Source organism: Limanda limanda, chromosome 1 (assembly GCF_963576545.1).
Source record: "Limanda limanda chromosome 1, fLimLim1.1, whole genome shotgun sequence".
Taxonomy (NCBI): Eukaryota; Metazoa; Chordata; class Actinopteri; order Pleuronectiformes; family Pleuronectidae; genus Limanda; species Limanda limanda.
In genome coordinates this window covers 8,545,995-8,573,355 of record NC_083636.1, presented here as the reverse complement: position 1 = coordinate 8,573,355, position 27,361 = coordinate 8,545,995, and the positions used below count along the sequence as shown (strand labels likewise).

Sequence of the window (27,361 nt, the reverse complement as noted above, 5' to 3'; positions counted from 1 at the left end):
AAATCTGTAATGTTCTGTACTTTACTTGATTATATTTATTTTATTTTTATGTAATCCAAAATAATGCCTTCAAATTTGCTCTACATTATTTATACCATATTTATTAGTAGATGCAATTCATTCAACTAACTAGAAGACACATTTTCTGCAATATGAAAATGTTGTAAAAATCAACCTCCCCATCAGAGATAAGTATATTGTAATTTCATATTTTTTCCCATGTGTATTATTCTTCTATGCCTGCAGCTGTAACGCTGTGTTCCAAGGCCAGCCTCGTTATGATCATCAAAAGATATAATTCACGACGCTCTCCATCTTCATAAAGTCGCCCCTCAAGTAAAGTGGGTCTAAAGTGGGTTTCCTACGAGCTCGACTTTGTACTTCAGCGCCCCTGCTCCTCTCCGAGCTGGCAATTTATTTTGGCTGCTCTTTTTGAAATTGAAATAAAGTATTCAAAAATGCAGAGAGGGGTCTTTCTGCCTGAAACCTCTTCATGATCACACACACGCACACACTCGCACACATGCCTCCCACTCATTGCCACATTCACCTCCGAAGTTGTTCTGTTAAAAATCAACAATAATGTGAGACATTGCAGCATTTTTCAGACGTTTGGATCCAGCTGTCCCGTTGCGACTCTTCTCCTCATGTTTCTTCCTTTGTTTTGTTCATCTTTCTTGCATCTCATCCGATCCTACGTCTGTCCCCAGCCTGCAGCTTAGAGCCGGAGAACGTTCAGGCCGATGCTCAGAACGACACCACCATCGTGGTGATGTGGGAGCGCCCCCGCGTGGTTTACGACACGACCATCGACTGGTACACCGTCACGTACCAGAGGCTGCAGGGCCGAGACCAAACCAAGCAGGAGTACAGGACAGACGGGGACCAGGATGTGGTACGAAAAGATTTCTCTAAATTTTTTCCAAATAACGAACAAACAAATCCATATGAACACATGGAATTTGAACGATCCTGTGAAACGCATTTTAGAACCTTACTAGATTCCTCATATATAAATGTGTTGGGTAAAAACAGGAAGCTGCTGTGGAGGGAAATGTTGCAGGTATTGATTAACATTCACAGTATCCAATAGCATTGAATGTGACAGCCTGCTCTCTGCTGACCAGGAAATCCCACCACCTTTGCATACGCCTGCATATTTTAACCAATACATTTGAAAGCTTGAGTCTTTATGCATTAGTAGGCAACTGGCAGAATTTATATTCACATGGAGGAGTTCAAGAAACTCTATGGGGAAGGAGTTCAAGTTTTGGAGAAAGTTCATATTTTTTCAATAATATTTAAAATAAAATGTTATTACTGGATACATTATGAGAAAACGTCCCTTAGTGCATGATAAATCCTCAAAAAACATAACAGGAGGAGAAAAGATGAATATTTTGATGTTGGTTTTTGACATGTAGATAATTTAAGCATTAAGACAGGAGCATAGAATTTGTGGAAATGCATTTTTCATTTCATAAGGCCTTTAATTAATTTATGACACAGATTCACCCGTCCACTCTCACGCTCATCTGTTACTGTCATCAACGTGATCATCTGAGAGTCAGTAGAGTGTCCACCTCTGCCCCTTATAAAACCACTTTTAAATTCACTGGATCCAGATTTTTATGTGGATCTGCATCACAGTACAGATAAATATCAGTCCCCTAAATATGCCTAAAGTCCTGGATCCGTCCTCTGATAGGGATCCGTACCAGAACAAAAACAAATGAAGACTAACATACTAATATTATAGTAGTATATACTATAAACACTGAGCACGAGGTGTCTTTCAAACAAATACACAGTAGTTATATATTTATGATGTAATTGCAGCCGCATCTGGAGTGATGGAGGGACATTTTGAACCCCAAAGGCTAAATATTCGAATGAAAGCACATTAAGAGGAAACCATAATGGCCAGAACTTGTTATATAATTTGAACATTTGTATTCAAAATAGAAAGACGTTTTACAAACGCATGTACAAGTCTGTGATTCTGAATAGGATAGATGTAAATTTAGATTAAAAGTTTGAAAGAGTAGATCTTTTTTGAAACATTTTGAAAAACATTTTTATAAGTTGATATAAAAGAAAAGGAACATCCTCATTATTGAATTTTGGAGCAAAATAATCATACAAATATGATAACAAATGGCTGTGATGATAATCTTTAGTATATCGATTTAGAGAACAAGAGCGGAAGAAAACTGGTGAGCAAGTCAAACAGAGAAATGCATATAGACACTTTCTAGCCTTATTTACTGGGGATTCAAATTGAACACGAGGGTGGTGATGAAGGAGTGTGTAAGCTCATCTGTTTCTGTGGTTTGGAGAATATAAAACTGTCTTATGTGACTTCACAGGGCGCCATCATCTCAAGCCTGCTGGCCAACAGCAGCTATGTGGTGCAGGTGGTGGCTGTTTGCACCAATGGACTCAGAGGACGATGGAGCGACCAGATCATCGTGGACATGCCTTTAGAAGACCCCGGTACACACACACACAAACACACACACACACACAGACACACACACACACACACACACACACACACACACACACACACACACACACACACACACACACACACACACACACACACACAGCATGCGTATAAACTGTTTCGTTCGCCACAATAGTGTTTCATTGTTTTTTGTTCCTCTCTGTAGAAACTGATTCGGACACGGTCACTAAAGATGTGGGAGTCAACAAGGAGGTAGGACAATCTCTGTGTGTATGTATTTTTGTGGTTTCACCTGACACCACTCAGCATGTTGGCATTCATTTAGCGAAATTATTTTGTTTGCCCCGTATTCAATCCTGTCAGTGAGCCTAATTACTATGCAAATGATTGTAATTATGTCAGCGGAGGCTTGTTGTTACGTGCTCAGAGAGCTGTACCAGAGTTAGCTCGCTCACTCTGCATTAATGAAGATGACTTCATAATTCATTTAAACAGTGAATAGGGAAAAAGCCAGCAGTGCAACCACAAGATGAATATTTATATTCACCAATTTAAGGAAGAAGTAGTGAAATAATCCTTAACTTTTCTTCTCTCATAATCACATACAATTAAAAATAAAAGTAGGAAGAAAGACAACAGGATTTAAAATAAAATTTCAAGAAATCACTGAATCTGCCAGCCTCACCTTTGAACGACTCTCACCTTAGTCTTGACTTTGGAAGAAGCGTATTACATGACCACTCATGTACTCTGGACACGCGCGTGTAAACAGATTGCTGAAACAACAGCTTGTCTCCTACACATGTAAACAGTCGTATCATTGTAAAACCGCACAGCAGCTGTTAGCAAAGGCAACAGGGTCAGCCACACTCGTAATTGGTTATTCATGTTGGATTCTACACTGGTATTCGATGCTAATGCTGGTTGTGTTCTTGTTGAAGTGGATGAAACGAGCCTGACCAATCAGCGAAAGGCTACGTTTAGACAGAAAAGACCCAGACAGCAAGTGACATCTCCGTTTCTGCCAATCCAGATATAAACACTGCCCTGGAGTTTTCAAACTAAGATGGAGCCAGCAGCATTTCCAAACTCTAAATCTCTGTACCAGAGTATGCGTTTTCAAAATAAAACGTAGAGTATGGAAGTATCCCAAGGCTCCGAGTTGGCTCATATTGGGTCAACATTTCTTCTATGTAGTTTAAGCTTAAAGGTTTGTTAGTACAATTTTAAATCAACTCTTAGCAGAGCACAGATACTAGCTCTCAACAAAACATGCATCCAAACATCTTGTGTTTCTCACAGCCGATCTTTCTTCCTCCTGGCAGGTCTCATCTAAAGCCAAGTGGGGGAAACCTGAAAACCAAAACCAGGTGGATTTGCCCCTAGAGGACCACAGCCCTGTGGAGGAGGTCCCAGCGGAGCAGACCAGAGTTTACCAGAACCATCCCACACGCCTCCAGGACCAGTCGACAGACCAGACCCAAGCAAACCAGAACGCCGCAGTGCAGGTCAACCCCCGCCCATCCCCCAAGACTCCCTCTGATTCTGTGGTTCTGCAGAAAACTCGACTCAACCAGAGTGCGAAAAAGAACCCGGAACAAAACAGGTCCACACCGGATGATATGGATCAGAACTGGATCGACGAGGAAAGCATGACTCCAACACAGCGGCCTTCCACTAATGCAGGTTTTGACGGCAACGGTGCTATCTGGATAACCGAGGCAACGGAGCAGCCTGGCTTCCTGTTTCCAGTTGCTCGGATCACGACGCCGCCGACGACAATCCACCGACAAATCACAGAAGAGGCTTCACTGTCAGAGCTCCCAAACCAGGTACTACGTTTGGATCTTCTTGATGACAAGGTGATGGTAAAATTCCACTTGGTACTCAGATTTTTCTCCTTTAAAAGCTAATTAGCCTTAAAGGACACATTATGCTTTTTCAGATTATTTTCTAAAGTGCATTATATTGGTTTTTATGCCATTAGCCGGAGGCATTCGATTTTTTTGAGCACGTTATCTAATTTCTTCAAATCAATACAGATGTTTAGTTGTATTCAAGAAAAAATGCATTGGCATAATGCAAGTTATTGGCTTGTCTGGCAAAGCAGCCCCTAAATCACAACAGAGGGCCAATCAGAGCAGACTGGGATTTATCAGGTGTTTCAGACAGTGGCTGACAAGAGGAGCTGCAGGAATGGACAGTATGAGGAAAGTTTGTTGAACATTAGAGCATGTTTACCTGATGGTATAATGTATAATGTATGTCGAATATTTTAATTCATACAGCAACAAACAATTATGACACAAGATAAAACGCAGTGTTCCTTGTTGTAAATTCCAAATGTCAGATCAGTTTGTTTAATTGATTTTTACTGTGGTCTTGTACATTTATTCATCCAGGGACCCGGTTTAAAGCCAGTGTTTTTGTTTTCGACTATGTCTTCCACTTGCAGTCAAAGGATCAGGCTCCACCAGAACAAACTGGCGAAAGTGAGCTCCCTTCTCTGCAGTCGGACCTCTACACCCCTCCTGTGGAGGACATCCAAGTCACAGATGTCTTCTATGAAGACACAGTCAACAACTTTCCCCTGGAAAGCTCCGCCTCCGCTGCAACAGAGTCCTCGGCTGCGGTGCCAGGTCAGACTTTACAAGAAGAGATTTATTCCGGGTTTTTTGTCAGTCTAATTTACACAAAAACATCTTGGATTGGTGCTGCCGCTGCAGCAGCTCTTGGTCCAGTGCCGGGGGGGAATTTAAACTCATAAATGTTTAAATAAGGACCAGCTGAAGGTTTTGTTATGCTGGATGCTGCGGAGTCCTACGAGGAGAGTCAGGAATCGTTCTAGTCAAGATGTACAGCAGCACCGATAGTCACTATTTAATAGATTGCAACAATAATTAACATAATACATTTTATTTGATGAGTGCTTTTAAAGGATTACAAATGAGCAGATAAAATGCACATCATGATCAGACATTGAAATGCAAGATACACATAAGAATCAAATATTAAAAGTGTTTTATATATATCGATATAGTGTTTTAAAGGTGGACCACTCAGTGCGGTTTCTGATTTGTTTGGGAAGAGGTTTCCAGAGGGATGGGGCATTTGGGGTTCAGTGTCTTGCTCAGAGACACTTAAGTACATGGACTGGAGGAGCCAGGAATCAAACTTTACCAAAACGTAAAAACATGAATAATTTGATGTGATGTACCATGACATCCCTTCACCTGTCATCCCATATAAAGGTACATCACAGCATGTCCAATCATCAGAGATATGAGGTCGTACAACCTCACGTCACCCATCATGTTGTGACATCAAAGCCATGGCTCATTATGGCACATCACATCAGGCCCAGTAGATTCATGCACCGCAGGGCCACATCCAGTCATAACAGGAGGAATCTGATCATGTTGTGCCACATCATCAAGTGGCACAACACGCGTCACATCATAACACGTTTCCCTTTCTCCCACAGGTATTAAAGTGGACGGAGTCTCCCCAGTGTTCTCTGCTGAGGACACCGACGCTCCCGTGAACAAACCACTCCTGGAAACCGTCACTTCTGCCTCCTCCTCCTCCCCGTCCTCCCTCTGGATCACAGCAAGGACGGCGACCTCCAGCAACACCCTCGCCGACTCGGTCTACAAATCAATCACCACCTCCTCTCTGCTCAGGGTGCTGATGCATACGACCCAGCCCATGTTCAACGGTAGGGTACAACACCTGAGAGCGCCATCTCTCGAAACGCAACTCGAATACCTCAGTCATTTCCCCTTTAATTCTATCAAGCTGCAGTAAATTGCACACACTCAACATCAGACTAGTCCCTGAGACATGGATTCCAGATTCTTTACTGGGAAATTGGTGTAAGCAGCCCTGTCTCTAAATGTTAAAGAAAGGGGAAAAGAAATTCCTGGATCTTCCCCCTGATTGGGATCAGCACTAAAGGTTCTTCCTTGACCCATACTGATCATATCTTTCCAACAAAGTATTCCGTTGAGTAGTTTTTGTGTAATGCCTCTAGATAATAGAAAAACAAGGTCCCGAATGAAAGCATATTTAAATTCAGATCCAGATATTTATTTGGATCTGCACCACATTGCACACTCCCAAGAGTATAAGTCCGTTAAAAGAGCCAGATCATGGATCTTGATTTTGCTTCAAGATCCATGAATTACTCTTGAGAAATTGCCCCGTCTCACAATGTTAAAGAACGTGGTATTAAAAAAAAGAATCTGTAATGCAAACGTCCAGTTCATATGTAAAGCGTCAACATGAGGGATTCACTGAACTGCAAATGTTGTAAAAACATATTTTCCGGTGGTGGGTAGAGAGTTGCACTTACCTGCAGTGGATAATTGTCTTTCCCCTCTAACAACCTGCTGCTGAACTAATCACTGCTGTGCCCTGTGATCATGGTGCCATATTGTATAGAGGCATGATGCTGATAATGGCAGGGGTGATGGCTGATGATTGTGATGATGATGTTGATGATGATGATGATGATGATGATGATGGTCCTATAGAGAATGTGGGTTATAATGATGATGATTACAGCGACAATCAGCATCTTCCTCTCTCTCTGAGCTCGTTCAGAATTCAACTCTTCTTCAAATTCTTAAGTTTCCACATGAGGAGATGTTTTTCTTGGTTTTGTTTGAATCCACTCAAGCTTGATAATCAGCTTCTATTTCTTGGACTTGTCTCTCTTAAATCTGGGTCTGAATTATTTTTCTGTGGCTGAAGGGCGCACTCTGGTGGCTGCTTTTTTCCTCTGTCTCTAAAAAATCCAACCCAATGAATATGAAGTTGACCAGATACTCTTCCTCTGACTCTACTTTCCTGTCCATCATATCTGGGAATCGACTTCTTACGTTTCTCCTTCGTCTTCCCTGGCCTGAATAAGACTTTGAATCAAGACATTTCAATGCATTGGTGTCCTCGAAAAGTTGTTCCCTTCAGACTTTGACTTTTCTTGCAGCGCACACACCAACGTCCAGGTCTGAGGACTCAACCGTTGACCACTCCTCAATCTTTCCCAACACTTTTAGTGGAGCGATCGTCCAAACTGCAAACGCTGTGAGCTCTCTCCAGGAAGAAAGGCTCTCTGCCAAAGACAACCTAATCAGTTCAACACTTCCACCATTCAAACCCTTCAATGAAGACGCCATCAGTTTCCGTCCTTCTCCTGACCTACCTGAAGACAATACAAGCGGTGAAGATAAGTCCTCTGAGGAGCACGATATTCTCCATCTAGAAATGGATTCAGAAGAAGTTCAGATTTCTACCACTTTGAGTTCACAAGATTTCTCAAGCGCTGCGTACATTTCTCTTCGGCCTGATTTTGTTTTGAGTGCCATCAGCTTATCAAACACAAACGCCATTAAAGGAAGTATTTCAAAAACGTCCCCCTCTCAAAGTGACATTAAGATTCAAGATGGTCTAAATACCTTGCCACACCCCGGCAGCGAGGAGGAAGCCAGGACAGCTCAATATAAAGACAACTTTTCTTTCTATGATTCTAAACATTTGGATTTGTCGGACAGACCAGCAGAGGGCAGTGGATCAGGGTCTGGCTTTGATGGCAACAGACTCAAACAGGACTCTGATGAAGTCGCTACAATCAGCACGGACCTGTCTACTCTTCCAAGCTCAACTATTACCACAAAGGTGGATCATATTTGGGGAAAGGATAGATCAACTTCAGCAAAGACAGACGCAGATCAGGAAATAACCGAGAATGGAGATGAGGTGGAAGAAAAGATGGGAGGAGAAGAAATAAGTTTGACTGGAGTGAGGGAAGTAGATGGAGACCCAGAGGAGAGGGTCAGGCAGCCCAATCGCACAGCAGGCTGTGACACGCTGAAGGAAACTGATGGTGAACATGCTGCAGGAAAGACGACGTACACCGAGAGCGGGAGCGGGGCTGAGGCTGAGTCCAGTTCGGGCTGGTCTGAGGATGTCAGTGGTTCTGGAGATGATGCTGGAGCTGGTAAAGGAAAGAAAAATGACAATAAAGAGGATACAGCTGTAGCTGAAGAGGAAGGTGATGGTATAGATGCAGGAAAAGAAGCTGCATTTGAAAGAAGGGATGATTTGCAGCTGCCTGTCATTGGAAATATGGCAAAAGTAGAGTTCCCACTGTTTGACAGCAGTGAAGAAATGAAATATGATGGTAGTGATGGACCCGATGAAGAGGATCAAAACACAAGTTTTTACAGGTCTTTCAATGGGGGCAACTTAACTCCGGAGAACATCCGGGAGGGAGACGGTGATGGTAAAATAACCGTGGGTATAGAGATTGAAGGAGGTGGTATAGCGGACAGTGATGCAGGTGTCATTGGTGAGAGTTTGCAGCAGTTCACGGGTGTGGAGGAGTTGTTTGATGCTGCAGGGAGCTCAGTGTTGGGGCCTCTGATCAGAGTCACCGACACCAGCAGGGCCATGGACGAGCCAAAGGAAGGTAAATGTTATACAGTGTGCAGCTTTTTCCTCACCACTGCCCCTCTGTGATGTAATGAGGCATTGCACTTGTTTAAACTAATGTTTATTAAATTTACATTTACAACTCAAAGGAAGGCTAATGTTGTTCAATGTCAATGCCATGACAATAATTTCGGGGACGATTGAGGAAAGACTTTAGCAACAACATTGGCTATTTTTCATTTTAAATCCTTTTTCTACCCTCTGGTAAACACACTTCAACTATTATTTTGAAAGTGCTACACATTATCCCTATTTCTCGTGCTCCTCTCACTGACTCTCCCATACTCTACCCTTCTTCTCCCCCCTGTCCCTCACCCACCACACCCCATCCTTCTCGTCTCTGTCTCTCATCAGAGGGCAGCAACAGCAGCCACGAGTCTCGGGTGGGGATGGTCGGAGGTGTGGAGAGGGAGAAGAGGACAGTTGTTCCTCTCGCTGTCGTCTCTACTCTCACCATCATCTGTCTGATGGTCCTGGTGGGCATACTCATCTACTGGAGGTACACACACACACACACACACACACAAACACACACACACACACACACACACACACACACACACACACACACACACACACACACACACACACACACACGCACACACACGCACACACAAGGTAAATATTTGTCTGCATTCATTGTACCTGTGTAGTTGAGTTTAATTCTGATCTGTTTACGTCACAGAAACTGTTTCCAGGCAGCGAACTTCTACCCAGACGACAGCGCCTCACCTAAAGTCATATCTGCTCCCTCTACCCCCCTGCTGCTGGCTACAGGTAACACAAGCACTCACATTATTCAATGATCATTGCAATATCCAATATGGCTTTATGTGGTGTATTGCAGACGGTCATGAGCCGCTGACGGTGAAGCAGTTTGTGAAGCATGTGATGGAGCTCCACACCAACAACACCTTCTTCAAGGAGTTTGAGGTATGTCATCTGTATAGGGCCGTAATGTATTTGGGTTCAGTGGAATGTCTGTGGATGAGGGAAAGCAAGATAAACTAAATATTTATAAAATGATCCTCCATTTAGAGACAGTAGGTGGGTGGTCTGTCGGGATGTTCTTAAAGAGAACGACCTATCAGGAGATAACATCTCATTTGTCATGGTCCCTTAATGCTCCTCCATATGTCTATTAACATCACACCTGCAGGAATATCATTGAGCCCAGTGTTGATGTGTAACTTCCATGTGCAATATATTAGGCAACAGTCAACATCTTATGAGGCGTGTTTGATACAAACCATGGCAATCCTGCTTGTACTCTTTATAGTCTCTAAATTCAAATACACAAAAATCATTCACAACTTCAAATTTGAGTGGCAGGTTTGCACAAATCTGTACCATGGACTGTATACAAAGATGGACGTCATGACTGATCCCCAAACTGAAGCCACAGCATCTCATTCACCACTTGGTGGCTGGTTGCAGTATAGGTCAAACATCACAACCCAAAGAAACATGTCAAAGATAGTTTCTGTCATTTTAAGTAGTTTTGATCGATGATTAATACCTCACGCACTTGAGCTTGGCACATTAATAAATAACACTTACTCTTAAAGGCCTTTCTGCCATGTTGACTATTTAACTTGTTTATTTATTTAATTATTATAACTAGTATTTTGAAAAGACATTTAATGCTGTTAAAGAAATTGCACCTTTACATCAGTAGTTTAGTATGTTTCTAATTAATACTTTTAAAGACGTTTAGTTTCATTACAAAAATGTATTATTTTAAAGAAACTGCACCTGTCGCTTTTGTTAAAGTATCTTTAAAATAAAAGTAGTATTTTTAAAAAGGTTTAGTATTTCCAAAGAAGTTTAGTATTTCTTTTAGAGAATTTGCATTTTTATCTAGTGCAACTGAGCAGCTCTTTTATTTGGATTTGTTGCGTTGTTGTGTTTGTGGATGTTTGTCAGCGCAGTTTCTATTTTGATGCTATGAAAATGAGGTGAAACGTCATGAATGACAGCTCAGACTGACTCATGATTGGTCGAGTGCGTGTATCAGTGTATCTGCGTTACCACGATTGCTACTGTGCAGACTCTTGCTCCAAATGCGTAAAATGGCAGCGATGTATCCAGGATATTTGGCTTCATTTCTGGCGTCCATCTTCATGTACAGTTTATGATCTGTTCAGATGAATAAATATCTGTCACATGTTTTCAGCCTTTTAAAACTTCCATCTTTTTGTGTTTTAAATGTGAAAAATGTGAGTTTTTTATTAATGTGTAGAATTGGAATCTGAATCTGTTGATTGAGAACAGCGTGTGGGTTAATTTCTACCAACAGGTGCATCTGCATGGCATTAGTCACCTGTGTCTCCGAGCATGACCCTCTTGAGAAACAAACACACACACACACAGATAGGATCAATTAATGTAATATACTCCTGTGTAATTGCCAGTGTGTTGTATGTGTTTCCCCCATTTCGTTACAATGTTTTTACCTTTTCTACAATCCTACATTTACATGGAGGTTCATTTGTTTTACAAAACAAAAGTCTAAATTGAAGGAGCATGTGCTCAGATCGCAACTTTGATTTAAGTCTTTTATTTATTTGGACAAAATGCTTTAATAGTAGAATCGAAGTCTCACAGATCAGGTGGGAACATCAGTGATTCCCACCGAGCACAGTCTCTCTGTGTGTATCTGAACCCCATATTCCTGGACCTGCACTGACTCCTTGTCTGTCTGTCTGTCTGTCTGTCATCTTGTCCCCTTTCCCGCTCTCCTTTCACCACACCACCATCATCGTGCTTTCTGCATCCTCACCACCCTCCATTAGATTGTCAAAGAATCCTACGAGGTAAGACGCCGGCAGTATCACCCCTCCTGACCTGCGGAGGTGCTGTTTTTTTTTAGTTGGAAGACTCAAGCTTTGTTTGAAATCAAATCTCCAGCATCGGATCCTCTGTTGACCCTCTGCAACTACTTTTCAGACGTTATAATAAATGTGAACTTTGTGTTGTTGGGCAAAAATGGAGGTGGAGCTGCTTTTCTCTTCATCTCTGGCTCTAAGTCTACGTCAGGCATGGAGCCTTTAAAGCAACACTATGCACTGACTTGGAATAGAGAGAATTGTGTTCTTGTGCCTTGTCAGCATATTGCATTGTTAGTTTTATTTAGTTTCCTTTGAGTGATCACACCAAGTCCTGTATGTGTTGTACTCTATGTTGTGTTGTTGTGTTTCAGGAGGTACAAGCCTGCACAGTGGACATGGGCATCACCACCGACAGCTCCAACCACCCCGACAACAAAAGCAAGAACCGATACATCAACATCCTGGCCTGTACGTCACCGGGCTCTGTGGTCGGTGCTCAACATTCACATGTTGTCATGCAAACTGAAGATAAAGTTGATTTGTGTTTGTCCTCTCGCAGATGACCACAGCAGAGTGAAGCTGCTCAACAGTTTAGACAAAGACGGAAAATGTGGGGACTACATCAACGCTAACTTTGTTGATGTAGGTGCACTTTTCCTTAATGTTCCTCTACTTTAACTGAATGTATTCTTGTCCAGTTCTTGCAGTAAACAGTGGTTTTTCCTCTGCAGGGTTATGAGCGAACGAGAGCGTACGTGGCAGCACAGGGGCCCCTCCGAGCGGGCAGGGAAGACTTCTGGAGGATGATCTGGCAGCAGAATATCGGAGTGATCGTCATGATCACCAACCTCAAGGAGAAAGGACGGGTACGAGGTCGCTACTGACACAAACACCTGTCTGACACCAACAACAGCAGCTTACACACAGATCATCTGATCTATAGAGTTCTTTCATCCGTCCGCCCGTCCCATTCCTGTGAGCCCGATATCTCAATTTCTTCAAAATGTGGTATAAACATTTACTTGGACTCAAAGGTGAACGAAGGTGAAATGTCAGAGCTCCAGATCACAGATGATATGATTAAATTTGGACGGGCAAAGGTCACATGGCCTCACAAACCACATTTAACATATATCTGACAAAACTGGACAAGCTGATTCCCCTTTCTCAATTTAAATCCATCGTAGGATGACTGCATTCATTAGGGATATTTACTCATTTCTGGATCGGGGGAGGAAGTGGAAATGTGACTTCCATCTTTATACACAGTTTATGAAAAGTGTTTGATTGCTGTCACCCTCGGTGCGACATGAGTACCAACAGATCTTCACTGTCCTTCTACAGACTAAATGTGACCAGTACTGGCCAGACGAGAACCAGGAGGAGTATGGTCCGTACCAGGTGACCTTGAAAAGCAGCAAGACCCTGGCGTACTACACACTGCGGACCTTCACCGTCAGGGATACCTCAAATAAGGTGCAGCACACACACAAACACCATCTCACCACAGGAGCTGCAGTGTCCATCCACAGATAATTTGAGATTCCGGTTGAAAACTTGACACATTACTACCCCACCTCTGGTCCTCCAGGCGTCCCAGAGAGTGGAACACACAGTCATGCACTACCACTACACCCAGTGGCCAGACATGGGCGTCCCAGAATACACTCTGCCTGTCCTGTCCTTCATCAGAGCATCGTCCCGGGCCCGCACACAAGACATGGGCCCTGTTCTGGTGCACTGCAGGTAGGGGACAGGTTCTTCTTCTGCCCGTGCCAGGTGTTGACTATACTCAGTGTGTTGACATGTAATATGTGCTCATGACAGTGCCGGCGTAGGGAGAACAGGAACCTACATTGTGATAGACGCCATGCTGCAGCAGATCCAGGATCAGGGGACAGTGAACGTTCTTGGTTTCCTGAAGCACATGCGGACTCAGAGGAACTTCCTGGTTCAGACAGAGGTAAGTGAACCAAGACACACACACACAGACACACACACAGACACACACACAGACACACACACACACACACACACACACACACACACACACACACACACACACACACTTCTTAGTGTCTGCTCAGTCAGTCCTCATCGAGAACATGTGTCTCTGTCCCTTAGGAGCAGTATGTATTTATCCACGATGCCCTGGTGGAAGCCATCTTGAGCCGGGACACCTCAGTGACGTCAGACCTCCTCCACACCTACGTGTCTGACCTCCTGACCCCTGGGCTGTCAGGCAGGACCCGCATGGACAAACAGTTCAAAGTAGAGCAAACTTGGGTTCTCGATCATTTTTCTTCTTGTGTAACTGTGCACAGTGAACGTGATGAGTGTTTTCTCTGTGTTCCAGTTGATCAGTCAGCGTCAGGCGAAGCACGCAGACTACAGCACTGCCCTGAAAGATGGCAACGCTGAGAAGAACAGAGCCAGAGCTCTGATGCCTGGTAAGCAGAGCTGGATGATTAACTGTCCCAAACATAGAGGATCTTTAGAGTAACTTTTAGAATTTGTGAACATGCACCAGCACCATCACCTGACATGTTGAGAGCCCTGAGGTGGGTCACACATATTACCGAATTAATTTGTGTTTTAACAGTTTGTAATGAGTACTGTTCACCAAACTGTGTTTAGAGTTCTGTAGATTTTGTATATATTTGAAACATTTCCTGGCTGAATGTTGGATAGTATTTGTAACTGATGTATAGTTTAACTTACTCCTGAACTTTCTTGACCTGATTCTGACCTTTAACCTGCGACTATCAGCCAGTTGCTAACTTCTCACAGGCCATCAGACCTAAAGTTACATAGAGCATGAAGAACAGACATTCAGGGTGAAGAGTCGGGATCAAAGCATCAACCTCATTTTTAAGCTGCTATTTTAAGGTAAAAAAGTAGTTAAGTGTGACTTTAAGTGAGTCGTGGACTGAGGTATAAGATCACATGATGACTCCTATTGTGACAGTGCAGTGAACGTGAACAAGAGGCTCATAAACAACACTGGGTTTCACATTTTCACATGTTTAATTGAAAACTCTTACATGTTTGTGTTTTTGTACAGTGGAGAGATCAAGAGTGTGTCTGACCGCCTGCGAAACAAACACCACCGGCTTCATCAACGCCTCCTACGTCACGGTAACAAGACTGGCCTCTGTGCATTTATCACAATCGGATTTAATTAAAGGGTTGTTGCTGTTTTTTTCCATTTTGCACATCAGTAAAAGTGAAGCTGCTCATGTTCTCACAGGGACATCACCACAGTAAAGAGTTCATAGTGAGCCAGACTCCTCTGAGCAGCACGGTGGCTGATTTCTGGAGAATGATCTGGGAACACAACACACACACAGTTGTTCGCCTGCCGGACGCACACTGTCAGGTACAACACACGCACACACATGCACACGTTCTTTATTTATAGCATCTTTCAAACATGTATAGATATAATCAACACTAGGATTTAAGTCAAACACAATATATTATATTGATACAATGTAAATAGGAAAAATAAACTATTAAATTATAAAATACTAAATAAAAGCCGGACTAAATAGGTGGCTTTTTAGATTAAAGTTAAAAAACATTATCAGCCTATGTCAATGACTGTATATAAACACACATCCTACTGTTTTCTTCTTTATGTCAGAGTGAAGAGGGGGGGGGCTGTGTCTACTGGCCCGGCAAAGACCAACCAATGTGCTTTGAGGGTTTCATTGTTTCGCAATCGGGGGAGGAGCATGTCTCTCTGTCCAATGATGAGAGACTCTTGATGCAAGACTTCATGTTGGAGTCTACAGTGGTAACACGCACGCACACACGCAAGCATGCACACACACACACACCCACACACACACACACACACACACACACACACACAGCACATTGTACATGTACGTGTTGAGACAGGTATTAAGACACTGGACTGTCTCTCTCTAACACATCTTGAATCCTTCCGTCTCTGTTTCTCTCTGCATCCATCCAGAACAATTATGTGCTGGAGGTGCGACAGTACAGCGCCTCCTGCTGGCCGAACCCTGACAGTCCCATCAGGAACAGTTTTGATCTGGTCAACGCGGTGAGGGAGCACAGCCGACCCACTGACAGGCCCACCATCATACATGATCCGTGAGTACACCGAGACGGCATTGCTCAGTCACTCGACACCAGGACCATCACAGTTTGCTGTGTTTCATTTTGATTGTGTGTGTGTTTATGCGTGTGTGTGTGTGTGTGTGTGTCTGTGCAGGTTGGGAGGTGCTACATCAGGGCTGTTCTGTGCTCTCAGCACCCTGTCCAGTCAGCTGGAGGAGGAGGGAGCTGTAGACGTCTACCAGGTGGCACGGATGACCAATCTCATGAGGCCTGGGGTATTCAATGATGTAGTAAGTACTGACAAACACATGCACATATACACCATATTTATGAACTTTAAAATAATAAAAACTTAATAATGAAGTTATTGTCAGCCATATTTACTTGTTTTGGGGGTTTGGAGGAAATCCCTCATCTTGGTAAGAAGTAACTGTTGATGTGTATTTTGATATAAGTATGTGGCAGGTTCAGTCTCAGAAGGTGCGTGTGTGTGTGTGCGTGTGTGTGTGTGTGTGTGTGTGTGTGTGTGTGTGTGTGTGTGTGTGTGTGTGTGTGTGTGTGTGTGTGTGTGTCCACAGGAGCAGTACCAGTATCTGTACCATGCGGTGCTGAGTCTGGTGAGCAGCCAAGAGGACCAGAGAGCCCTGCAGAGTCCAGAGACCAACGGATCTGTACCACTGGGACAGACCAACATCGCAGAGAGCCTGGAGTCACTCATGTAGACACACAAACACACAAACACACACACACACACACACACACACACACACACACACACACACACACACACACACACACACACACACACACACACACACACACAGAAACGCACACTCCAGTGATGTGGTGACTGAGGTTCTGCTTGTGATGAGAGCATTGTGGTTCATAGCTGGGTCCATGCTGATGCCTGACTGCACAGTACGTTGTGTCATTATTAAAAGTATAAAACCTAACAATCCAGTTTAATCCAGTAAAGCCTTAAGTCATCTAAACCACTGCAGGTGTTAGACTGTGGAAACAAAATCATGGAGCTCAGTCAACACGTCCGGCAGGTTAAGACAGATCATTACAGGTGACTGGTCTTTCCATAGGCTGCTGTCAGACCCTGTTCACATCTGGTGCTAACATCTGGATCTATCATCTGGTTCTTACATCTGGTTCTTACATCTGTGCCGATGGATCTCCTGTGACGAATAAACACAACTGTAATTTGTGCAGTTTTTACCCCGTGTGAGTTTTCAGATGTGTCTGATAACAGCTGAGTGAGTGAGTGAGCGAGTGAGTGAGTGAATTCATGCAGCTGCAAAAATAAATGTGACCAAAAAGAGTATAAACCATGATGTGTTGACCAGTGTTGATATTGGTTTGTTGGCTACAGACAAATCAACACGTGATCATTGAGAAGAATAAATGTGATATAAAATACATTGGATTGATTGTGAAACTGTAGAGGGGGGGGGGGGTCGGATCTGGACGCATTGAGGACACATGTTAACACCAGGTCTGAACGGGGTCCCTGTGTTAGAAGGCTACAATACAGATTTTACCAGAGACACATTTCTGGTTTTAACCGTGGTATCGTCGTAGCAGCAACGTTGACACAGGGTTTACAAGTTAACTAATGGCATTACATATGGTTAATAGATCCTGTTCTTATGGTTTAATAGATCAGCACATAAACAGTGTTTGGATTAAAACAGGCTGTGAAACCTCCACCTGATTGGAGCATTACAAACTTCTACATTTAAAAAAAAAAAAAAGGGCTACAGATTAAAAGTTGATGATCTAAGCACATGTATTATTAAAAATGTGATGGTTTATGAAACAAAGTGGAAACAATCCCATGTTAAAAAGTGTGGAACCAAAAAAGCTTCACTGCCTTTCCAGCGGAAAACTGTGACTGTTCAGTGTGAAGCTTCGTGCAGCAGAGGTTCAGTCCTTTCTGAGAAACGGCCAAAAGTCTGTTAAAAACAAGCGAATATAGAATAAAAAAACATATTTTTGAAAAAGTGAAAACGAAATTCTAATTTCATTATTTCGTTGTATAGAATTGTTTTTTAATCATAGTAAAGACCCGTCTTTAAAATCCTTAAATCTGAATCTTTCTTTAAATTGTATTTCTTTTAATTGTACTTTCTCATCTATTGTTTCTCCTCCGTTGTTACTTTTTATTCTTTGTTTTCGTCTTTGCTTTTAAAAATTTTAAATGAATACTAATAAAAGTACAAATCAGTCTAAAGAGCCATGTGATTGATGATAATATTTCCTGCAAAACCTTTGATTCCCTGCACAATAATTGGCAGAATTCCTAGTAATGTTTTAATAACCAAAACCTTGAAGGCCTCACTCGTGACAGTGAAATGACCGCTAGTGTTAACTGCTGTTGAATTCTCTTGCTTCTGTCTCGTTGCCACTGCCACATGGTCTCTGGTGCCTTTTTGTAACTCATGCTATTGTACTGAAAAACCTGTTTTGATACAACTGTGGGAATAATATGCCAAAATAATAAGACTGATGTGTGGTCTGTATCTATTTTCTTAAAGGGGATGAGTGTCTCAGTGTTGTAGAGATCGGAGGGGAGGTATTAAAGTGATAATCCATCAAACTGTGGTCGATTGAAATCGAAATCTGGATTCTGATGTTTTGGATGATGAGCAGAAAAATATCCCGACCTCTCAGATGAGTCTTGTTGCAGAATAATCAACGGGTGGAATCCGCCAGAGGAAAATCACGACATCGTTTATCTTCTGGTGTTGCTGCAAACACTCAGATTTCAGACAATGAGCTGAGGGGGTGGGAAACTGAAAGCTGTGACTCCCTCTGCGTCCCCGTGTGCCACTCTTTATGACTGTTTCCATTTTTTGAGTCCAAATGTTTTTGTTGCGTCCGACTGAATCAATCGCGCTCGGAGTCGCTCTCACGCCTCGCTGCAGCTTCAGCCTGCGCCCGTTTTGCGTCCCTTTCGGGATGCAAAATCGCACAGACACAGCTGCGGTGAAGCCTGAGAGGGACTCAAAGCAGAGCCCACTGTTTGTGTGTAAATATCCCTGAACACATTGAAAGTCCAAATTACCGTATGTTTATATTGTACCTCTATATATTTTCTATTTTACTATAAAAGGTGATTTTCTAGCCATTTACACATACATATATATATATAAATAACTGTGTGGTTTCTATTTGATAATTTTAGCCTGGAAATATTGATCATGTTTATAGTTTTAATGGAATGTTGTCTCTTTTTATTCTCTTTATGATTACGTAGCAGCTTAATGTCTATACCTTTATCTCCAAGTATATACTGGTGCAGTTTGTATATAGCAACAGGCTGAAGCAGCACAATTAAAGATTTGTTTCAAACTGCGTTTGTTATAAACTCTTCTTTTTCTAGTCGGGGAAAATACAGGGAGGACAAAAGGAAATACATTTCTCATGCTTTTATTTATACTATAATACAATATATTGCATTGTCTCCCCTGATGGACCTGTACACAACATGATCACAACGACATACAAAAGTCAAATAATCAAATCACAACCATGAAAGCGTAACAAAGATTAAGATAGAACCAAAAAATATAGATATTTCTGTATATAGTCATATTAATATTTGTCGTGATACTGTAGCAGTCAAAAAAGATAAAGTGTATATAGTGCATTAAGAATAAACCTCGTTATGCAGTGAGAGTGTGAGCGCTGGAAATACTCTGGAAATATTCATTTTTTTCTGTAAAAACATTTTTTTTTCAAGCATTGAAATCAGACTGTGAATAAAGATGGACGTCAAACATCTGGGATATGGATGCTGCCATTTTGTGCTTTGGCCGTCATTCAGCCAGTTTCACTCTGTTTTTATAGCATCAAATAACTGAATAAAAATGAACAAACACCAGTGTGATAACTAAAATGACAGAAACCATCTTTGACTTTTTAGTTTGCCTCATGTCCCCTCCACTAACATGGAGGAGGCATGATTTAAGACATACTGCAGCCAGCCACCAGGGGGCAATCCAGATGCTTTGGCTTCACTTTTGGGGAGCCATCATGTCGTCCATCTTTATAAACAGTCTACGATTGAAACCCAAAGCAGATTCCTGCTTTCACACATGAAAACACAGATTCAGATACAGTCACACCATGTTTCTAAAGCCTCACACACCTGGTTAGAGAGTATCGACTCAGTATTTGAGGTACATGTACTATCACTTTAACGACGCTGGGTTTTTATTAAAGGTAACATTTTACCCAACGTGTTTTTGCTTTCCTGGGTCTTACTCTTCAGGCAAACATTTTTACAGATGTGGCCTTTAGTCAGATCTTCACACAGACAGTCTGTGGTCAGAAGCCTAATATCCAGTAAGTCCTTGAGGGCCCAGGTCTGTCTCGTCGTATTATCTGTAATTACTCTAAAAGCTCCTCAACTTAGTCTGTTTTTAAAAACTTTTTTTGCAACAGTTTGTTTCAAGCTAAAAATAAGTCCTAACTCCTCAGGGCTCTGAGAGGAAGACTCCCCTCCATCTTTTCAACTAAAGGGAGGTTTGTGACACATTGAACGAGAGTGAAATGCTGAGTTTTAAAGAGATGAGAAATACTGACTGTTTTTTTTCTGACCTTCAAAAAAACAGATCACCTGGATTAAAATACACACAAAAAATAGATTTCTTTTTAAATATGACAAAAACAAAACATTATTATGCTGATGATGTTCCCCAAATGTTCAAAGTATTCTTGTGAACATTACTGCTTCGACAAATTTGTTTCCACATCATTTATCAAATCAGTTTCGTCTGTTTAAAACTGAAAATTGCCTCAACTGGTTTTAAAATACCATGTACTATTTTGAAACTCCAAGTTGTTTTTCTGACCAGTCTGACGCTGGTGGATGATATTTTCTGAAAACACTTCTTAAATAAAGCTTCTCATAAAGCTGTGAGAAACATGAACCCTCTCTTGCATTCATGTTTCTTTGATTATACACAAAGACACTTTGACAGAACACATTAAAAAACATGTTATTATGGCAATAAGAAAGCAGCAACATAGAGCTAACGATTTGGCTAACGACCATTTGGAGGGAAATTATGTTAATAGTACCTTTACTACAATGGCGATTGTGGTACTTTTGGCATAATCAGCGTTTCCATAATAGCCAATATCTCATTACACTGCATTTCACAAAGGAAACTCCTTTTTCAAAATAAAAGCCTTCTTAAGGAAGTAAAGGCATTCTGAACCCTCAAATGCTAGAGAGGCTTTCAATGTTAAAAATGTAAAACAGATCAGAGTTAGATGGAGATTTCTTTTTAACAAAAACATTTAAACTGATCAAACTGTCTATATTTTAAGGCCTGTTATTTGTTAAGTTAAGTTGAGTTAAGCCAGTCGAGGATTTGTTATATTTTGTTCGGCCTTTGGCGGAGGTATGAGCTTTACTAAGCGTCATTCTAATTTAATTATTACATTTTCCAGGATGAATTACATGAAAACTCTTGTGAAATACATAAATTACAAGTAAAAAAAGCAGTTAATATTTTGTACATTTCTTTTATAATATAAGTATAATTTGGGGAAAATTGCTACATTTTCGACTTAAATGCTACAGCACCACAACGCCCACCCAAGCATGAGAAACTGAAAATCATCAGACTTATTTAATCTAATATTCTTGCCCCATTCCTGTAATCATTTGTGGAGTTCCAGTCTTAGCGAGAACCCTGATGATCTGTGTCTTCATCTAGTTTTGAAATGTGTTCTCACTGAAGATGGAGACACCTTGTTTTAATTCACGATAAGAGTATAAAGATGTTTTCCGCTGAACAATCAGCACATTCTAAAGCAAGTGAGAGGAAGGGGACATTTTTTGAAAGCAGACACTGCCTCTCGTTTTGACCGAGACAAGGTTTGAGAGGATCTTTAAAAAAAGGCCAGTCTGTAAATCAAATCTTATATCAAAGCAAAGTATTAGGTTCAGCACGGTTTTTCTTTTCTTTGTCACTTTGTCATATTTGTGTGTGTCCTCTTTGTGTCTCCGTGGCCTTAATTTCACTGACAACCCTGTTAGGCAAAGAGGAGGAATTGAATTAAAATGCAGTACAAAACAAACTGTGTGTGTCTGTGTGTGTGTGTGTGTGTTGGTGTGTCCTTACAGAGTTGGTTCGTTTGCGTTTCCAACAGTCTGGATTGATTCTTTTCTGTTCGTCTGCCAGGGTTTTGGCATGTAGGGTGAACACCCGCCTCTCCTCATTTCGCATTTTCTTCCAGTGTTCGCCAAGGAGGACACTGATCGCTCTACCACACACACACACACACACATTAACATTAACACACACATGTATCCACCTTGCGGCGTCACCACACACATCCCAGAGCACGCCTACCTGTTGTCCTTGCCCGGGTACATATGCGTGTACTCCACCCTGAACTTCTGGGCGAACAGCATGAAGGCGTTCATTGGCCGCTTGCACTTAACAGGCGGGCCATTACTTCCTGCCTGTGCACCGGCAGACTGGCCCCTGGTTGGCTTTTGATGAGGAGAGCTGGAGTGGCTGGGACTGTGGGCTTCTGTGGGATTCAAACAGATTCACATAAGACAAAAGGTATTTTAAAAAATCCCTGAGCTGACAATCACCAATTACTACGTTCTCTTTTCTTTCTCATTAACTTTATCCTCAACAGTGCTCCAGTGCTTTTATATCTTACTATTTGTGTATATTTTGTGCCAGCTCTTAATGTCTCTGCTCATTCACACAGTACCTCCACCATGTGGTGCGTCTCTGTCTGGAGAAGCAGCTCCTGCGATGGACTGGGAGGCCCGCCGCCGTCTGGCCATGCTGCTCAACACGTAAACCGCAGACGAGTCCAGAGGAGTGAAATCGTGACTGCGAAAGAGTCACACACAAACACAGGTCTTTAAACACACAATTATCAATCTGGTCATTGGCATTGGGCCTTTATTTTGCTTTCTGGGGTTTTGAAAAGCAAACAACACTGAATCATTTCCAGTAAAAGACTAAAAAGGGTCTATTTTACCTCCTGAAGGCGTCGAAGACCAGTGAGTCGTCTGTGTGTTTGGCATCTCTGTGTCCTGGAGGCAGGCAAACGTCTCCTACCTTCATTTCATAGCACGGTATCCCATAATGCACCACAGTCAAACTTGGGTAGAAGGATGACCATCCTGATGGACAGAAGGATGAACAAAGTGTAAAGAAGTTTTTTTTGCAAAGCAGATCAATCAGATGTAGCGTTTATGTCGGCATCACTCCTACCTTTGTTTTTCACATAGAAGGGGTGGTCGAGTTGGCACCGGGCGGTCATAGGCACATGTCCAAATGCACCGGGGTCAAAGGTCAGCTGTAGAACGGCGCGACCAGACAACACTGCCTCCGAGCGCTCCACCAGCTGCAGACCCTCAGAGCCGTAACTCTGTTAAAGAGGAAGCAGTGGTTTTTACAGAACACATTTTTTCGTCTGACATGTTGGTTCTAGTGAAGCTGTTATAGTTAAATGTTTAACAAATGAAAGGCGGGACTCTGTTGTTTGGACATTCTCTGGAGTTACTGTCTAAAAACAGCGTGGCCACAGAATTGTTGCATGATGTACCTTCAGAGATCTGGAGTCTTTCTCAGCAGAATCCAACTCCTCAGCTTCCTGCCACTCAACGTTACAGCCACTGTGGAAACGCAGATGAGTGCCTGATGGAAGAAAAGAGCGGTCACCCATTCAGTATATGACACAGATGATATAAAACCATACAGAGATGTGTTCTTGTTCATATTTTTCCAGCGTATACATGTATATTAAAGTGTGTGTGCTGGTGTGTGTGTACCTTTGAGAAAACAGTGCCAGGCGGTGGGGGGCCAGGAGAAGCTCCAGCCCATGTCTTCGTCTTCAGAGAGAGAGGATCTGGTTGACACGGCAGAGCCACATTCACTGGTCGTCTGTGGAAACAGGAAAGAGAAGCATTGTCAACACAGAACTGCCTCCGAGCCGAAAAGAACCATGAGTTAAAAACTCTAAAGATAATTACAGGTGGCAGCTGTGGTGTTCCACAGATATTGTACAAAGTGGCAGTGAGTGGGGATGAAACAAACAAACGAAAGGAAGCAGGCAAACATGAGATCTACCCTGCTGCGTCGACGCTCCCTCCCTTGGCCTTGAGGGGGCGACAGTGAGCTGCTGGGGAGAGGAGGAGGAGGAGGCCGGGCGTAGGAATGTAGATCACTGCTGATCCTGGAGATGCAGACCAGGGAGGAGCTGCAAAAGACACAGACTAGTAAATTGGAAGGTCAGAAGGAGCGTGCGGTTGCACGTTGGAAGTTTGGACTCTTGACCCCAGTTGTCTAAAATCCTGGCTAAAGTCGTGCTATTTGAGTTCTTAAAGACCTGTGGATGGGGAGATGTGATACAAGTACTTAGTGGTAAAAGAAAGGAATAATATAATAAAAATGGCAAAAATAGTCCTAACAGGAATATTTAGAAAAAAACATACGACAATTTTTGAGATTGAAGAGTTATTTTGAAGACATGAAGTAACGCTCAAGTTACCTTTTCTCCATAGAACTAAAATTTTAGTACAAAGTGCACATACCTGCTGTGAGGAGGCCCCTGCAGCAGGGGGCTCTGGGGCCCGGTGGCGATGTGAGCCAGCTGCGTGAGCCAGCGTGTGTCAGGAGGCTGTGGGCTGTGTGCCATCGCGTATGCACCTCCTGGTGGGACCCACTGGTGGGACACACCCACCCCCACCTGGTAAACAGGTGGCGCGGTTGGCTCCGCCTCCTCCCGAACCTCCTGTAAATCTGGAAGGTCATCTGGCGAGAGAAGGTAAAAAACACCCGGTGAAAGGTTTGCCTCACTAACTATTTCAGAATTTAGAAACACATGAGCCCAAATTCATCTTAATACTATTTCACCTGCTGTGTTAAGCCTAGTATTATGTACCATAATCCATGTGGCTGTCACTGGTGGCGCAGCCAGGTGAGGGGGGGAAGTGCTCGTCACAGCGGAGCAGCTCATGTGACTGGTCTCCTTCTACATCTGTCATCACTACTGAAGGTGAGAACAGAGAAACAGGAGTTCGCTCACATGATCTGAAACTCTTACAGGTTGAATTTGTGTTTTAACTGTTAGCCTTTAAATACATATTTTGATTTACTGACTAGAATAGCAAGGTTTTAGTATTATAATAAGGAAAAGTAATATTAAAACAAACTGAATAATAGAAGAACAAGCAGCAAAACATGAAAACCTTTTTAAAACGTATTATTATATTATTAATACAAATGATTTGTTAAGTTATCGATTATTCAGAAAAATAGGCTTGCAAACAAAAGTTTTTTCTACTTTACAAGAATAGAAGTCATAGGAGACTCAACCAGTTATAAAAAGTTTACTTTAGTGTTTGTTTTCTGTAACTCAGGGGAAGCTTTCAAAGTTAAGCGGTGGAGAAAAGACTAATTATGTATCAGTGCGAAGACCGTGAAAGTCAGATGTAGCCAAAGTGTGAGGTAGGAACCTACCTCACACTTTGGTTTGGTCTGAATATCTCAGCTTCTGCTACTTTGAGCTTAACCACACTCTTGTTTTTGTCTCTTGTGAGTCACCAAACTTTATAGAAGTGCAACTCTGACTTACTGGAGTACATCATGAATAGATTTATGTCATGAATGATGCAGTGCAGATGTTTTACCTGAGTGTTCACTCTGAAGCTCTGGCTCCCGGACCTTGTGGTTTTTGGGGTCGCCGGACAGCACAGCTGGGGTCACCACCTCCCACACCATGATGTCACTGAAACATTATACACTACACTGCTTTTAGATGCGAATTTTTTAAAGATGTGAATGAATATATTTAAATACTTTAGAGCACTGGATCTGCTGGGAAGATGAATCTACACACTAGTGTCACATTGCAATCCTGACATAAACTCTCCACCCACGCAGAGGAGGGGGAACATGATCCCGAGGGAGCTGTGTATGGTTCGGGGTGAGGGGGGGACACGGGGTCACATCGGGCCGGATGCCAGCTAAGTATAGACACATTCACAAAGATCCATTGCGTTCATCTGCTCATGTGATATGGACTTTAGGTAGAAAGCAACGTGAAATAGTCGCTTTCCGCAGGCGACGGGAGCGTGTTTATCTATTTCACAATGTGTCGTCATGTGACTCCCTCTTGTTTATAAACTTTGAGATTCCGTGCGCAGGCGCAGACGAGGCTCATTCATTCAACACGGACGGGCGACGATGATACGAGTGAAACACACCACTTTAACCACATAGAACAACATGTCTGCTTGTGATATTACAAACTGATAACAAGTGATAGTTGTCACTACGGTTTCAAACTTCAAAACCGAGCAGAGTTACGTCTGCTGTGGCGAAACCAAAAAGTGAAAACTAAAGTTTGGTCGACGACAACCAGCACAAGCATCTATACTATAGAATGTGTCGTAACAGACGAGTTACCGACGTGTCTGTGGTTGTGAGCGTGGGGGAAACGAGCGAACACTTTAAAAACAGACGAGCCATCTTGTTAGCACAGGACGAGCAGCTAACAACAATGGAGCTGAGCGACGAGCAGCGAGGACGTGTTTTCGACTCGAACTACGCGTTGACAGCTTCCGCTCATCGTCCCCGGGTCGAGTTCAAAGACTCGTCTGTCAACCGGAGCGAACACTCGTCACATTCAGCGCTTTAAAAGCCACAAACGAATTCAATGAACTTTCCTCAACTCACCAAAACAGTCTCCTTGTACGGGGATGGGGGCGGGTATAAACACATCTCCCCCGGCGATCCCATTGGCCGCACCCGATGTCGGTCAGCGGTGTTCCTCGTCCTCATTGGCCAGTTCGGGGCAGGCTTGTTCTCTTCATCACAACAATAAAACACAGGGTGGGTTCAAGTGATGGAAGCAAAACAGAAAGTAGCTCACAGGAAAAAACAAATCAGCTTTATTTTAATAAGATACAACAAGTAGAAATAATATAGAATATATAATAAATAATCACATTAAGTCAAGGTGAGTTTGTTTGTGTAGCACATTTCAACATCAAGTGCTTTAAATGAAATGTAAAAGGCACCATGCCAAATTGTAAAAGCAACATAAGAGGCAAAAGGGTAAAAGAGACATTTTAAAAGAAATTTCAAAGATTTGCATGGAGAATAAGAAATAAACAAAATAAGAATTAAAAGGGACGGTAACCGTGCAGTGAAAGAAATGCGTAATTATTTGATTAAGTGTTCAGCATTGATTCACAGGAAGGGTTGAAGATTTGCAGCGGACCTGCAGTTCTCTGGGAGAGAGAGACTGAACGCTGCTTCTCCATGTTTAGTTTAGACTCTGGGGACAGAAAGCAGAAGTGTTCCAGGCGACAGCTCTTTAAAGAGCTAATGTGATCATATGACACAGTAAATATTCAAGACTTGAGCAAACAGAGCATGCAAGTGTTTAGTGTAGCGATAACAGAGGCATTGCA

At 42.5% G+C, this 27,361-nt stretch overlaps 2 protein-coding genes across 3 annotated transcripts in view; one reads left to right on the top strand and one right to left on the bottom strand.

Moving 5' to 3' along the window:
* Positions 1 to 16,610, top strand: part of ptprz1b (protein tyrosine phosphatase receptor type Z1b) — a 65,847-nt gene extending 49,237 nt beyond the window's left edge. Inside the window, exons 9-32 of the mRNA XM_061080322.1 lie at positions 711 to 895; positions 2,370 to 2,496; positions 2,676 to 2,722; positions 3,796 to 4,302; positions 4,926 to 5,109; positions 5,955 to 6,188; positions 9,320 to 9,464; positions 9,651 to 9,742; positions 9,813 to 9,898; positions 11,761 to 11,781; positions 12,168 to 12,264; positions 12,356 to 12,438; positions 12,528 to 12,662; positions 13,141 to 13,276; positions 13,389 to 13,542; positions 13,624 to 13,759; positions 13,921 to 14,067; positions 14,153 to 14,246; positions 14,861 to 14,934; positions 15,047 to 15,175; positions 15,443 to 15,595; positions 15,779 to 15,921; positions 16,043 to 16,178; positions 16,467 to 16,610. Coding sequence (XP_060936305.1) covers positions 711 to 895; positions 2,370 to 2,496; positions 2,676 to 2,722; positions 3,796 to 4,302; positions 4,926 to 5,109; positions 5,955 to 6,188; positions 9,320 to 9,464; positions 9,651 to 9,742; positions 9,813 to 9,898; positions 11,761 to 11,781; positions 12,168 to 12,264; positions 12,356 to 12,438; positions 12,528 to 12,662; positions 13,141 to 13,276; positions 13,389 to 13,542; positions 13,624 to 13,759; positions 13,921 to 14,067; positions 14,153 to 14,246; positions 14,861 to 14,934; positions 15,047 to 15,175; positions 15,443 to 15,595; positions 15,779 to 15,921; positions 16,043 to 16,178; positions 16,467 to 16,610 — 3,389 coding nt within the window. The remainder of the gene's footprint in view (positions 1 to 710; positions 896 to 2,369; positions 2,497 to 2,675; positions 2,723 to 3,795; positions 4,303 to 4,925; positions 5,110 to 5,954; positions 6,189 to 9,319; positions 9,465 to 9,650; positions 9,743 to 9,812; positions 9,899 to 11,760; positions 11,782 to 12,167; positions 12,265 to 12,355; positions 12,439 to 12,527; positions 12,663 to 13,140; positions 13,277 to 13,388; positions 13,543 to 13,623; positions 13,760 to 13,920; positions 14,068 to 14,152; positions 14,247 to 14,860; positions 14,935 to 15,046; positions 15,176 to 15,442; positions 15,596 to 15,778; positions 15,922 to 16,042; positions 16,179 to 16,466) is intronic.
* Positions 16,611 to 19,310: 2,700 nt separating this feature from the next.
* LOC132999980 (HMG box-containing protein 1-like) lies at positions 19,311 to 26,642 on the bottom strand. 2 transcript variants are annotated; one of them, XM_061069794.1, is made up of 13 exons: positions 26,622 to 26,642; positions 25,574 to 25,671; positions 24,826 to 24,933; positions 24,476 to 24,695; positions 24,012 to 24,141; positions 23,714 to 23,825; positions 23,488 to 23,579; positions 23,154 to 23,310; positions 22,918 to 23,062; positions 22,642 to 22,766; positions 22,266 to 22,449; positions 22,035 to 22,176; positions 19,311 to 21,942 (listed from the first exon to the last, which is right to left on the bottom strand). In XM_061069794.1, the coding sequence occupies exons 2-13, from the start codon at positions 25,662 to 25,664 to the stop codon at positions 21,931 to 21,933; spliced, it is 1,518 nt and encodes a 505-aa protein (XP_060925777.1). In that variant the 5' UTR covers positions 25,665 to 25,671; positions 26,622 to 26,642; the 3' UTR covers positions 19,311 to 21,930. The 2 variants fall into 2 exon arrangements, with proteins under 2 accessions (XP_060925777.1, XP_060925789.1); XM_061069806.1 differs by lacking the exon at positions 26,622 to 26,642 and having other exon boundaries at positions 24,826 to 24,930; positions 25,574 to 25,805.
* Between the last annotated feature and the right edge of the window lie 719 nt (positions 26,643 to 27,361).

Bases quoted from the DNA above. Each gene is read 5' to 3' on its own strand.
- LOC132999980 (XM_061069794.1), bottom strand. From the start codon at position 25,664: ATGGTGTGGGAGGTGGTGACCCCAGCTGTGCTGTCCGGCGACCCCAAA. The intron at 23,580-23,713 runs GTACACACACAC...TTCTTCCATCAG, and splicing joins CTGGCACTGTTTTCTCAAAG to GCACTCATCTGCGTTTCCAC. The intron at 23,311-23,487 runs GTACATCATGCA...CCTCTTTAACAG, and splicing joins AAGACTCCAGATCTCTGAAG to AGTTACGGCTCTGAGGGTCT.